Source organism: Filicampus tigris, chromosome 13, assembly GCF_054856515.1.
Source record: "Filicampus tigris isolate MCC_2025a chromosome 13, RoL_Ftig_1.0, whole genome shotgun sequence".
NCBI classification, from domain to species: Eukaryota; Metazoa; Chordata; class Actinopteri; order Syngnathiformes; family Syngnathidae; genus Filicampus; species Filicampus tigris.
In genome coordinates this window covers 7762569-7777009 of record NC_141229.1, presented here as the reverse complement: position 1 = coordinate 7777009, position 14441 = coordinate 7762569, and the positions used below count along the sequence as shown (strand labels likewise).

Below are 14441 nucleotides of genomic sequence, written 5' to 3'. Positions count from 1 at the left end.
TTCAATATTGTCTACTTGAGACCCATTTTCAGATGTCATGTAAACAAAAACAACACCCTTTGCCCCCCTGTTTTCTACCCTGCTGTGTAAATGGCTCCCGAATGTACTGGCTGGGTTCAATTTGGCGCTCTGGTCTCAGCTGGGAGTCAGCGGCGGAAGAGTTTAATGAGGCCTCCTGCAGAGAGGAGCACACCTACACCCGGCGTATGATGGACACGGCAGTTAGCGGGCCGTTTGGATGCTAACAGCATGCAAGCCTCCGCAGCAGATGTGCGGGAAAGAAAACAAGTTGGTCAAGACTTCTGATTATAGTTTTTGTTTGATGGATTTACTGTAAATCATAAAAATTAAAAATGTTAGTAATGCTAACAATTTGATGTCGTCTTTGCATTTTCGTTTGATAATTAAACGCCCATTATACTGTCCGAAGCCGGCTGGGATATGCTCAGCACGGCCGTGACCCTCGTGAGGATAAGCAGTTCGGATAATGGATGGATGGATGAATTAAATGTTAAACAATTTCAAAACAAATATGAAATGTAATTTTATTCTTAAAATAAACACCGTATTTTCCGGACTATAAGCCGCTACTTTTTACCTAGGTTTTGAACCATGCGGCTTATACAGGGTCAGGCAAAATGATCTGACACATTTGTAGGTCAAATCAAAGAGAAAAATAAAGTAAAGAAACAAAAAAGGGTCTTTATTTTCAAAAAGTACATATAATGCCATTCTGTTTCATTATGTTTGAAAAATGTAAAAACATTTTCTGGAGTTCTGGCAGTGTGAGGTCGGCCGGTTGATTTTCGTTTCAATGCAGATCCAGTAGCTCCGAAGTTGGTAACCCATAACAAGATCGTGTTTCGAGCTGGTACTGGATCATGTCTACCAAGATTGAAGTGCAAACGGAACGCTCGTTGTGTTGCAGTTACAGATCTGTTTGTTTTGGTAAACGTTTCCACAATGAAAGCGCGATGCTCACCAGTCCAATTCATGGCAGCCACTGAAAAAGAAACGAAAAACAATGGCATTATAAAGAAACAAAGCGAAATGGAATTGCATGAAAAAAAATGTCATTACATGTACTTTTGTTTCTTTACTTTATTTGCCTTTTATTTAACGTACAAATGTGTCGGATCATTTTGCCTGACCCTGTATAAAGGTGCGGCTATTCTGTGGATCTTTCATCCACCGCTAGGGGTGCTCTAACAGTAATACAATACAATACAATATAATACAATTGCCATTAACAGCAGTGGAGGAGTTCAACAGGCGAGGGCGCTATGCACTTGTTTATGAATTACGTGGTACGCGGAAGTAGAGCAATCAAAGGTGGACGTTAATTGACAAACTAGAGTGGCAGCGGGCAGTGAAATGAAGATTAGTACTGTTTATTTTCTCTTGGTTCCCTTCCGTTTTAATCAGCAAAGTTGCTGCCATGTTAAAAGGCACCGTTAGGAAAGAATCTGTTCAGGTACATGCATGTAAATTTACAGTTCAAAATCATTCTGTGAATGCAGTAAACGTTATATTTTTTAACATAGATAGGTGCGGCTTATATAAAGGTGCGGCTTTTATATCTTTTTTTTTTTTTTCATATAGTCCAAAAATACAATAATTTCACATATATTAGAAAAAAAACTTGATCTTAAAAAGTTAGTCCAGCCCTTGTCAATAATAAAATTGTGTTTGTGGGCTGGGCGGTAACATGATATACTGCTTCCAGCCAATCACAACATTGCAAGGAAGCAGCCCACCCTTGGGACAGACACACACACGCACACGTACACACACACACAGTTGTTAAACATACAACCGAGTTCTAGTGCGCTGAGGGAACTTGTTATCGAAAAACATTCCGGAGGTATCCAGCCTTTCCTACTCACCACTATTTTCACATTTTCAGCAACACACGCACACACAGTGCCCTTATCAGCATAGTCAAATGCCATGCTCCCCATGCCACTGTGCTGTGCTTCAAAACAAAAGAAACACTGACGTTTTTATGGATGCGAATGCGCACACACACACACACACAGCCTCACTCTCATTCATCCCAGTCAAAAAACATCTTTTCCATGCTAATCTCCCTTTTTTGTAGTAAAAGTGATACCGCTCCCAAGCGAGCAGAGAGAGCAGGCAGAGATGAAAAACACCTGTTATGTGGAAAAATGAGCAGCTCCTAATTAGAGTTCGCTGAGGAGGGAATATGAAACCGCACGGCTTTTTTTTTTTTTTTTTTTTCTGGATCGCCACGTGAATCCTCACTGATGTGTTCAACTTGAACTATTTTGTTCCCCCCTGGCAGCAGAGGACTCTTTTTGCTCTCGGAGAAACTAGTGGCCACGCGTTATGAAGGAAGGGCCACCGCTCAACTCCCCGACTCAGACGTGGTGCTGGTGCTGTGTGTTGTTGTTGTTTTTTTTTTAACTGCAGACGCTCTACTAGTTAGCGCAATCTGAAATAGCATCAAAACAATCCAAGCAGGCCAAAGCCATAAAAGAGCAAAGAGGATGGCGGCATAGTTGTGGGAGAAGAGGGAGTGAAAGTAGAGGGAGAGGTTTCAGTCTAAAATCTCTTTCACACAGAGATCCAGCAGTGACAGAAAACCTGACACAACAAATGGAAACCAGAGTAAGAGTTATGCTTCAGCTGCCCCAAATGAACACATTAGCTAGCTAGCAAATACAGCTTTTGTTGCGCTAAAATGCTGTGGAATGTAATTGTTGAAATGTAAAACGTGAGACTCGGAGTTGCAAGGTGGCGGCGCACATCGGTCAAGTTGGTATCATACCTTAATATTGCTATCATATGCCGTTGCAGTCTCACGTCAACACAATGGCGGCATTGCATCGCTTTGGATTTGAGGATTTGATCTCAGCACAGCTTTTGAGTTGAAGATGAAAATTAGAGGGTGAATCTCAGCTCGTCACATCAATTATGACGGAGAGAAAGGCTAACGCGTTGGAAGTTGGCTCAAACAAAATATGTTTATGGTATAAACTGAGTATGCGTGTCGCAGGATCTCTGAAAAAAAGAGAAATACAGACTTTTGCACTTTAAAAAAAAAAACAAGCACAGTATTGGATGGGATCAGTTCTGCATAAACTGTATAAACAGGTGATATTGTCTTTTTTGTTAAATATCAGTTTTTCCAATTTTGGATGTTCGATTAGCAGGTTAGGCCTCTGTTTTAGTGTCTCATGTGTGTGTTTCTCTTGTCCCGCAGTCAACTCTGGAGACGGCATCGACTACAGCCAACAAAAGAGAGAGAATATTGGCGACCTCATTCAGGAGACTCTGGAGGTGTTGGAGCGTTACGGGGGAGATGACGCCTTCATCAACATCAAGTACATGGTGCCCACCTATGAGTCCTGCATGATTAACTGAGGGTGGCCGGGGTTTTGGGGGGTAACGGGGAAAGTGGGGGGACGGGTGCTGACACTTTTCCACTGCACAGTGCCAGCTTGGCTCCGTTTTGGGTGATCGGTTTTCCACTTTTAAATATGACTCGCTAGTATTGCTGATTGTCCTGTTGAATACTCCTTGGGAGACGAGTTTTTATCCAAGAGGAGAAAAAACACTGAGTGCGACAGAAAAAGTGGAGATTGTGGAGCATAATCCTGCAGTGTCCACAGCTGAGCTCCAGTCTAAGATGCATTTTTGTAATTTCCTATTGTCCTCAAAGTTTACACTGATGCTCCAGCTTTATTCTAGAGGAGAGTAAGGGCGGCAAGAAAAGGAGTATACATTGCGACATAGCTAAATCACATCAACGGCATTCTTTCACGTTAACGTGTGTAATTTTTAGCCACGTTTCCTCAAATGTTACAATGACACTTCTGTTTTATTCGTGAGGAGTTTGAGGGCAGAAACAAAAGGGAATGCTGCAACTAATTGGCGACTGTGGATTTTAATACTTCTGCATTCTGACAAAACTAACATCTGAATATGTCATTTCTAGCCATGTACACTCAAATGTTACGATGACACTTCAACTTTACTCAAGTGGAGACTAAGGGCAGCGATACAATGGAGCACTGCAGCAAAGTGGAGTCTATGGAGTATAATAGTGGAGCATTAAGAGCTAAGTCACAGCATCAATTTGACCTAACATTAGCGTGATCGTCACTCTGGCTGTGTATGCTCAAATATTACAGCTACAATTTTATTTCAGGAGATTAAGGGCAGAGTGCTGCAGTAAAGTTGAGACTGTGGAGTATAATACTGCATCATTCGGATCTATAAGGCACAGCAGCAGGGTAAGCTAACGTATATGGAATATTATATGTAGCATTTAAAAAATTCCTAGCCTTGTATACTCAAATGTTACAATGATGCGGCAGTTTTATTCAAGTGGAGACTAAGGGCGGTAAGAAAACAGAGTGCTGCAAGTGTAGACTGCGGAGGAGTACATGGCGAACCGAGTAGGCACCATGCAGTGGAAAATGGGCATCATTTACTTTTACATTCATTCAAATCTATTTTTTCATTAGCAGACTGTGAGAAACACCAAGGTTGCGTTTTCTGAAATTGTAAAAAAAAATTCTTATGACGGCCATTTAGCATTTTTAGCATGTCGGCCTTATTTGTGAGATGGGTTGCGCCACTTTTTGATGCACTGTATGTTGTTACACTTTTTTCCGAAGGCGCACAATTCAGGCAGGTGTCATGTTGCTAGAAAGTAGTAATCAATCCTTTTTCATGCAATAGCTGACAAAATTCACAGACCAAAACACAAAACATTTCCAATTCTGATTTTACACCTGATGGCTACGATTGTACGATTTTTTTTTTTATAAAGTCCTGTACCTATGCAATAACCACATAAAGGCCTTCATCATCTCTATTCATTAAAAAGCTGATTCACAGTCAGTTGGCCAGCTCATGACATTGTGATTTCGCTTCATTCATGTACTGCACATGCCCTTATATTTTTTTGCCGTATTGCGCTGTCCAACTGCACTCATTCTTTCACGCAGCCAGCTGGAGACGGAGCCTGTCGCAACACGCCGGGAAAGACCGTCCGGAATGGCGGCCCGCAGCATTCCGAGACAAAGTCGCGCTCATAAAAACACCAGTTTGCTTGAGACCTCCGCTCTACTCCACTTGCCACAGCCTTTTGACTTAAGAATTACACTTGACCTCTCTTTTCCATTGTTGTACAATGTCAGTGGAAATTTCCTGAAAGAGTTTAACGACACACACACATACAGTATTGTGTGCATATGCTCCCTTCCAAAAGTACTGAGACAGTGTGAGAAATGTCTTCACATATGCTGCGGGCTGAAACCATTTGGGTGTGACATCAAAAGATGGACATGAAGCTGAGCCATGATTGGTCGTTATCTGAGCCCTGAGCAACCTCGATGTTATCTTCAGTCGACAGAAGTGACAAAATGGCCGCCCCCTGAGCTAGCTGAAAACGGGTGGATTCCTCATATTCCACAAAGGAAATATTAATCGGAATGCTGTGTTTGGACCAGTGGGCTTGCATAGAGCGTATTCTGGAAAAAAATATGTTTGGGTTGACTTCAGCTTGAAACAACTGTTAGCGGCCGTCAGCAACTAACCAGAGCACCGGTGTTGTAAAGATAAAAGTACAGGGGCTGCACTAGAAGATGCAAACTTCTCATTTGCAAGAACACAAGGAAGCCCAGTCTGGAATTTGACCAAATAAATTCACTGCCTTGAATGCCTGCATTCAGTTTTGAATTCTGGTTTTGCCTTTGAAGACATCAGGATCAGTTTCAAGGTATATGGTGAAAAATAAGCAAATGTGAAGTTGAGGAAGGGCAATCAACGTTGGTTATAATTCAACCATTTTGGAATGCTTTGAAGAAGAAAGGCATCAGTTGTTGAGACCTAGCTACAGATGAAAAACAAGCAATCGCGAAGACACTTCAAAGCAAAGGGAACCGTTGCACAAACATGAGTTTTGAGAATTCTAAAAACGAAATCAAATAATACACCTCCACAATAAAAATGCCGAAAAATACATACTGTACACTACCAAACTGAAAGACCACCGGGCAGACTTGCTGTCTCACTTGAGTGGCGGGTCGAACTTTGGCTAGCCTGCGGTTGTGTGGAACTGTATCAGTGACGTCCCTCTTCGCCCAACCAATTTGAGTGAGCCACAGGCTTGCTTGTCTGGTCAGAGGGGGCAGCACTGACATGTTGTAACCCTCACAAAAAAGAAGGCAGGTTAACATGTTGAAGTCACTCTATCTGCACCGCCTTTTTTTTTTTTTTGCTTTTAGCTAGCGTTCAATGTCACAAAAGCCATCACGTCCCGATCCTGCCTCCAGTGTCGTTCACTTAAAGGGCCAGGCAGTCTGATGGCTCAATTAGGTTACATCACAGGCACTAGTGGGAATTAAATGCTAAACTGTGTCCATTCCGACCTCTCGCGGAAGCCAGTATGGCTCATTAGGAAAAGGGTGGCCGCCTGGAAACGGGGCAACTGCGCTTCAACTCAACGCGCATCACGAGCATGCTCACGCGTTTGTTTACACACATGCCTGCACACACACACGCGTACGCGCGTCCTTGTCAAACGGCACCTATCGACATCAAGTTGTAGCTGCTCATGCAAGTAACCAGAGTGAAATGAGCAGCCAATCGGGTTAGTTTGTCCACGAGAGGCATCGGCGCGTGATTGGTTCAAACCTGCAGACTGGAAAGAGCACTGACGTAAAAACAGCCAGTCATTTGCGACGTGTTGTCTACCCGGAAAACAAAGACAGCATACGAATCAGGGCGCCTAAGTAAAAATAATGTGACCTCTTTTTTCGGCGGCGGGATTTATTATGAGCGATATCATGTCTGGGCTGCGGGTGGCCAAACATGCCCCAGGAAATGAATGTGTTTCCCAACCAGTGTGCACATTTCCTCCCGTTTTTAAGCCTTAGCATCATGCTCTACTTCCTAACAGCACATGATATCTGTCGGAGATAAGACTTTATTTTCTGAGCTGAAGGGAATTTTTGTTTCGTGAAGGACCCGGTGGTATAAGTAGGGTTGGAGTATCGCTTTGTACGATCTTGAAATCAGCACAAAAACACTTAGCTCATTGGATGTATTTTATTTATTTTTTTTTGTCGGTGTATCAATAGAAAAACAATTTGAGATCCTTCAGTGATTCTCTTGGTCCTCGGATCACACCGAAGCGACTCACCAAACATTATTGATATACTTATTGCCGTTGTAATCCTGATTTTGATCGTAAATCAATCATCTTGTCTTTGGGTCAAGATACACGTCAAATTTTATCCAGTAGTTTTTAGTTGATTTGTGAAAAAAAATCTGAAATTGACCATATTTGGCATATGAGGTTTGACAGTGCTGTTGTCAAATAATGTGAATCCAGATGATTCTGATCTAAAGTGAATATTTCAGTCCTCGCGTCGCACCGAAGCAGACAGCAAATGTTATTAAAAACCATCCAGTATTTAAAGTCATGTCCATACAAAAATGATTTACTTGATAATGCCGTATTCCTTGGGTCACGCCAAATTCGCTCACCAAATTTTTGCGAAACCGGTACGACATTTTTTGTCTGTCCATACAAAAACATTATCTTAATCCAAATCTTGATCTAGATCCTGATCTAAAGTAAATCTTTTTGTCTTGGGGCAACACATGTAAGCCACGCCTTAATTTTAAGTTACCGGTAGGTTAATAAAAGTGACTGTATTTGTCCAAAGTAGGCACCTAATTGATTTAAAATTCAACCAAATGTTTTAGTTATGTCCATAAAAAATGATCTGAATTAAGTTGATTCACATTCTGTCCTAAAGTAAATGGTATTTGTCTCTGGTCACATCAAAGCTACACCCCAAATTTCATTGGAAGGATAGATGGATGCAAATCCAGATTTTGATGTACGCATGAAAACAAAATCCAAACCCAAATCTCTAATGAATTTGGCCTTTGGGCACAGCAAAACTACACACAAAATGTCATCCATTCTTTTTTTTTTTTTATATATACATATACTGAACCAAAGGTAATCGAAACACACATTACCCTAATGGTGATTGAAGTTTTTTTTTTTTTTAAACTGTCTTTGGGTCACACTGAAGCGGCACTCCAAAATTCATTGAAATAAAACTAGTTTTTGAGTTTGATCTTTACAAAAACGTCAGAATCTAGATCTTGACCCAGGTCCTTAATGAATTTGTCCTTGGGCCACAATGAAACTACACACCAAATGTCGTCCAAATCTATTCACACCCCTGCATAAATACAGTACATACACTGGTGCAGTTAAAAATAGTTGAACTATTACGTGTGTGAGTGCCAGTGACCACTTGCCCAATTTCAGGGGGGAAATCACATGACTCTGTTTTCCAGGAGCTTCGTGTCCAGTCATTTCCAAGAGTTGCGTTCAATCACCGAGTGCACGTATTCGCCCTTCCAAGGGTAAAATAGCTTTCCCTAATCCAAAACCTGGCCTAATCCTCACTCCTCATTGTAACCGGACTCCGGGGGTCGAGCTGAGACGACGCAGGGGCCCTTCACTTAGCTAGCGGGGGGTTATTATTAGCGTGGCGAGCCCAGCATTGACGACAGCTGCCACTGCCCCCCCCCTCTCACCCCCCGACTCCCCTTGACGGGAGTCATTCGGGAGTGAAAACGCGGCAAACTTCCCGAAAGCTCAAGTTTGTCCTTCTCCATCGTCACAGGCCGGCAGAGACGCTAAAGCTGTCCAAACACGCTGATAGCGTTGTGTTGACGCAGGAGAAAATGAGATTGAAGAAAAAGTGGAGAAAAGACAAAGACCGAGTGAGAATATAATCACACGAGAGGAGAGCGAGCGCCAATGTAATATTTGTCTGGCGTGTGTGCTCAGCAGAGAGAACAAACTATACTGGAATGGCGTTCGCTACACCGCAGACTTCTACCAAGGACAAACTTTTTGGTTGGAATTTTGTGTTTAAATTTCCTACAGTGTTCACAGAAAGTGAGCGAGTGAGGATGTTAAAATATATACAGTCGCTCAAAGTTAGTAAACTGAATGTAAAAATATTGCTTTACCAATGATAAACCAAAAATATGATGATGAGTAAGTATCAGAAGATATAAATTTCCACACTAAATGTTTTTTTTTCCCTCGGCCCATGTCACAACCATTCATTGAGATTGAGAAAATGTCACCCAAAAAAACATAAACACTGAAACTACCATATTGTGGCGACCCACAAAGGAGAGACACTCACCCTGATCCTGTCTGTCCCTTTAAGAGAGGGAGCTCGGTTCAAAGCTTGAAAGGGTTGAAGGAGGGTAGCTAGCTGCTTGCTCTGTAAACAATCTGTCTCATTATTTACCACATTTCCAGCCATGAACGATTACACTCTCTTCTTTCATCACAAAAAAAAAAAAAAAAATACTTGATTCCATTTTTGAGTCATCAGCAGTAGAATATGGGTTAGTTTCACCCAAATCACTTATTTGGAGCAGAAGGCAAGCTTTTTGTGCACAACAGTGACTTTGATGCTAATAATGTTTGCTTTAGTGACACCTCAAACATCTGAACAGTCCTTCTATAAAATACAAACAACAACAACAATGAAAATGTGATGGAAATGTGAAAGTGTGATGGCAAAATAATGTCTTTAAAAATATTCAGCAGTGTAACAACTTTACTTTTGACAAAATTCACAAACTATTTCCACACTAGTAGTAGTAGTATTTAATAGTGTGTGCGTACATCATGCCATGTGTGTATGCGTGTGTATGTACAGTACGTTACATCATCACTTCCACTTTAAAATTTAAATAATTTCCTTTGTTGTAGATTTAACCTGACAAACTCGTAGATCAATCACAGTCTGCTTGTAAATGTTGAGTGTCCAGATGTCCAGAGGTCCGCCATGTTCACAAACGTCAAGCATTGTTTTGATATGTGGCAATCTCATCCCAAAATACTCAATACTGCCATCTGCTGGACATATTTAGTTGTTTTTTTTACATTCCCAGCAAACCAGATTTGAGCAAGATTTTCCTCCGCTCATTCCCATAAAAAAATATATCGTTTACGGCAATTGATGGCTTGTGTGTGAGCGACAACATTTTTCTGATACTGATGAGAGGATGGCATCTGAATGAACGTTGTTAAAAACGTAATAGACGTGTAAATATAACTTAGAAATGAAGCAAAACAAAACTTCCTTGACTGTGCTAATGTTTTCTAATAATGTACCAAGCTCGAGGATAGACAGGGAAAGGCTTGGCAGCAAGCGACACAATGTGTATCCAGAACTGGGATTTAGAAGGCGTCAGCTAGAGAAAGAAGAAGCCCAGTCAGCAACTAAAGTCTTCCTGTTTATCGCTTCCTTCCCTTTTCCCTTTTCTGCATCTTTCGCTCTGAGTCCGAGATTGTCGCTGCCTGATCACTATGGAAACTATTTGAGGACTTTGTAGAGATCAATAAATTCACAAATCGCAATGTTTGTGAATGCTCCTCTTATCTGTTTTGTGTTTGGATGTGTGTGCGTGTCAGTGCGTGTGTGTTTCGATTGCGGACCACGCCGCCGGGTCAATCTTCCCCTGGACACGAGCGTGATCAATGAGGAAGCTCCTTCTTCCAAGTCTTATCACTCACAAACACTCTGTTGTGTGCCCGCTTTGGGAAACGGGTGCACAAACAAACAAAAAGAACTGCAAAAACTGCGCTTAAAAATAACATGGAAAATGCAATGAAATGTGGGCTATTAAGCAAAATATTGTTGACTTGGGGAGATTTTATATATATATATATATATATATATATATATATATATATATACATTTATTTATTTTTTTAAGCTATTTGCTGTAAGTTCACTTGCTTAATGATTAATGAGAAAAATAGCAGTAATACTGTACTTTATAAAATCATGCAGGAAGGACAATTTCAAATACACATTTTGTTTTGTTCTTAGTTTAATGTTTAGTTTGACAGTAAACTTCACCTGGGCTTTAAAACAGCTTGAATGTTTTTTTTTGTTTGTTTGTTTTTTTTTATGTTGGGTTTGTTATTTCTCAAACTGCTGCTAAGTGTCAAGTGTGCTGAGTTGAGTTCACTGCCACCGTACTGCGCTCGAGGCTAAGCTTTCTTATAACGATAACATCTCAATAACAAGTTGTAATACCTTCTTAAGGTTTTTAGAGAAAACAGCAAAAATGCTATTACCAAAAAAATGGTAAAAAAAAAAAAAAATAGGTTGGCAGACACACAGGCATGCAAACTCCAAAGAGGAAGGAAGCAGATTTGAAACCCGAACTTTGGAACCTCGTGCTAACCACAAGTGCACCACGGTGAAAAACAAATGAAGCCTTTTTCACACGTGACGCCCAGATCCACACACACACACACAATCCCGCAACTATTACCAAGACCTTCAACTCAACCGGCAGGGATTCACGCATTCAGATAATGAGATACATGAGGTGCCCTGCCTTTCTACTTTTCGCATTCACACACCCATCGTCCAGCCTTTGATTCTACCAGATTTTTCCGCATGGTTAACTTGATCCTCCCCCAGTCCATGTTGGTACTTTTCACACAGAACAGCAACATGGGAAAAAGGGCAATTTTTATGGGCAGTGTGAAAAAGGCTCCGATCCTAACTCCGTAGCTAGCAAAGGTCATTTTGTGTTGGTATCGTTCACACAGGCTGGCAACATGGGAACTTTGTCAACAATTATGAAAGGGGCGTCTGATAGTACCTCAGAAGCCTGGAAATGGCCGGGTCAACTAACCTCCCAATTCTCTGCCAGTAGCTTTCACAGTGATATGGGGGGAAAAAGCCAACTTTGACTTGAAAGGGGCTTCTGATTCTATCTCCGAGGCCAGGGAATAACCGGGTCGACTTCATCTGCCCCATTTTGTTTTTGTAACTTGCACACAGTGCAAGTCGGGGGGAGGGGCAGGCAGCTTTCATAGGCGGCGGAGTTTCGGATACCACCTCCGAAGCCAGGAAATTTGCCATTATAATACTCCACCAGATTCCTTGGAAGCTGCAGAGGGAGCATTCCTACCTGGCCAGGATAAATCATTCCACTGGCCCATAAATGAAACTGGCTTAACTTGAAAACATATTTGGCCTTCCTCAACCCTGTAATCCAGTCGGCGGGTAGGTGTCAAATGTAACATGATGGATAGAAGTGTCCCAGCCCACCCTCTCCCTCTCCTCGAGACTCTCGAGACTGTGCAAGGCACCACCTGCTTATGGAAATGTGGCAGTTTTCACTTCTGGAGAGCCAGTTCACGTACAAAAAAAACCGGAGGCAATCTTCACATTACTTCACAATCTTTGTTACAGAGAAACTCCCTAAAAATGAATCTTCAAAATGAACTGAATACACACACAAAAAAATGCTGGGTTGTTTCCTAGCTCACTCGCTGCGTAGCTGTGGATTTTGAGCAGATTGGTTTACTTTGGGTTAGGTTGATTATAAAGATTCCATTTGGGTGCGGTCTCCATTTTGGACAGATTTTTGTTGTGTATGGAATTTGACGGACATTTTGAGTAACATTCTTGGAAAGCCTCGGTGGCGGCTGGATGGGTCACTGCTCACTTTGGACACAAGGGTTCAAATCCTGGGCACGGTGGACAGTAACTACCGGTTGGGTTCGTAGGCAAGACCCTTATATATATGACGGACCCTTATATATGACGGGTTGAAATCGTCTTTTTAATACCCTATACATCACAGACGTCAGGCCAAATCCAGCCTGTCACATCTCTTTATGCGGCCCGCGAAAGCAAATTATGTTCATTGACTTAATGTTACTTGCTAAAATACCAAAATTGCAAATTGTCTTCACATTTCAAAACATTGAGATATTGCAAGCATTTTTTGGGTTTGGTCTTATGGTCCCTTGCTTGCTGTTGCCAAGCCCACTGATACATTAGCTGTCAGTGTAGCGCTAATCAGCATTTAAGATGGACTCCGGTTGTAAAACCCTTTCACGCTTTCAAATCGGGTGAATTAAACAAGCAGCAGCAATGCAACAAAATGTTACCCTTTTCTGTTAAAAACAAGTACGTGTGCTTGACAAGTGACAATGTCCCTGACATCCAACTTCCAATACGAACATAATTAGTCAATTCAATTGCGTTTTTTGAGTTAGGTTGTAAGTACCGTAACGTTCTGGCCTGTGTCTGTTTATCCATCCGTCTCATTCTTTTGCAGAACTAGTTAGCTCACAAGAACAAAACGTTGTTGTTGTTGCTGATAAATGTGCCCGTTGGGCTCTTCTAGCGCCACATCAGGAGTGTCGTCACAGACAGACTGGAGGCCCGCGGCACTGGCTGGTACCGCGAGGCACGCCACTGTCAGCCAACCGGTGCCGTTGGCACGCTTCCAGTGGAGAACTCGGGGCACTTTAGTGAGCTCATTGTGAGGGAGCTCACAGCCTCAACGCATCTTCCTTAATTATCTGGATATTAATTGGATTAATCATTGAATAGAAAGCGTGTTATGAAAATTGACAAAGCCACAAAGAATGGCAGGAGTGGTGATTAATATCACTTGTGTTTACACACACACATTTAAGTTGGTCCACCTGTGACTGTATTCACACGCGCTGAAGATGTATGGGTTTCGGCGCATACGCACGCACGCACGCACGCGCGTGCCAAGGTTCAAATGAACATGCGCATTATTAGAGATAAGGACTAAATCCGTTTTCAGAGCCTGCAATAAATGCCAGCTTCCATTTGATGCAATGCGTCTTGTGACTTTTTCCGATGCTTTTAAGATTTGAGAAAATAAGTCAACAAGCACACACGCAAGATAAAAAGCTTTCGGGTGTCTGCAAAAATCTTTTGGTTTGTTTCTCGACCGACTTTCAATCATATGTACTTTTAAGCTATGATAGTTATTGGATGTGTCATCCACTTAGAGGGGACATAATGGTGAAAATGCACTTTTGAATTGTTTGTATAGAAATAGGCTTGTCTCTGGAATGCCTGCAGCAAGGCAGTCGTGATCTTGGAGGTGTGTTTGGCGTCGATGTTATCATGTCTGAATACTGACCTGCGGCCCGGTTTCCGTTTGGAGAGGATCATAATCTGCTTCAGTATGTGACAGTGCATGTTGGCATTCATGGTTCCCTCAATGAATGTATGTAGCTCCCCAGAGGGTAAAAGTGATGGACTGGCCAAGACACTTCAGGCACAATTTACACATTTTCACGTAGGGGTGTACACACTTTTGTTGGTTGGTTGGTTTAGACATTAATGGCTATATGTATTTATGCATATATATTCTATCTCTCTAGCTATCTCTTTCCTCTTATCTATCCTATCTATCTACCTATCTATCTATCTACCTATTTACCTATCTATCCATCTACCTATCAGGGGCGGAGCTGTGGGTGCCCACCCAGATTGACAGACTGCCCACCCAGTGAGATTCATGAAAAAAAAAAAAAAAAATTATTAAAC

At 41.8% G+C, this 14441-nt stretch overlaps 1 protein-coding gene and 1 long non-coding RNA gene across 5 annotated transcripts in view; one reads left to right on the top strand and one right to left on the bottom strand.

The window, feature by feature from the left end:
* pacrg (PARK2 co-regulated) overlaps positions 1-5774 on the top strand; it is a 226836-nt gene extending 221062 nt beyond the window's left edge. For 2 of the 4 annotated variants that reach the window (XM_086050317.1, XM_086050319.1), the window contains one exon: positions 3230-4888. In XM_086050317.1, coding sequence (XP_085906443.1) covers positions 3230-3390 — 161 coding nt within the window. In that variant the 3' untranslated portion in view covers positions 3391-4888. Of the gene's footprint in view, positions 1-3229; positions 4889-4982 lie in introns of those variants that run through there. The other 2 variants (XM_086050320.1, XM_086050318.1) reach the window with 2 other exon arrangements.
* On the bottom strand, positions 709-9235 carry LOC147137413 (uncharacterized). The gene is made up of 3 exons (XR_015089405.1): positions 9225-9235; positions 983-1003; positions 709-885 (listed from the first exon to the last, which is right to left on the bottom strand). It is a non-coding gene; the product is annotated as an uncharacterized LOC147137413 (long non-coding RNA).
* Between the last annotated feature and the right edge of the window lie 5206 nt (positions 9236-14441).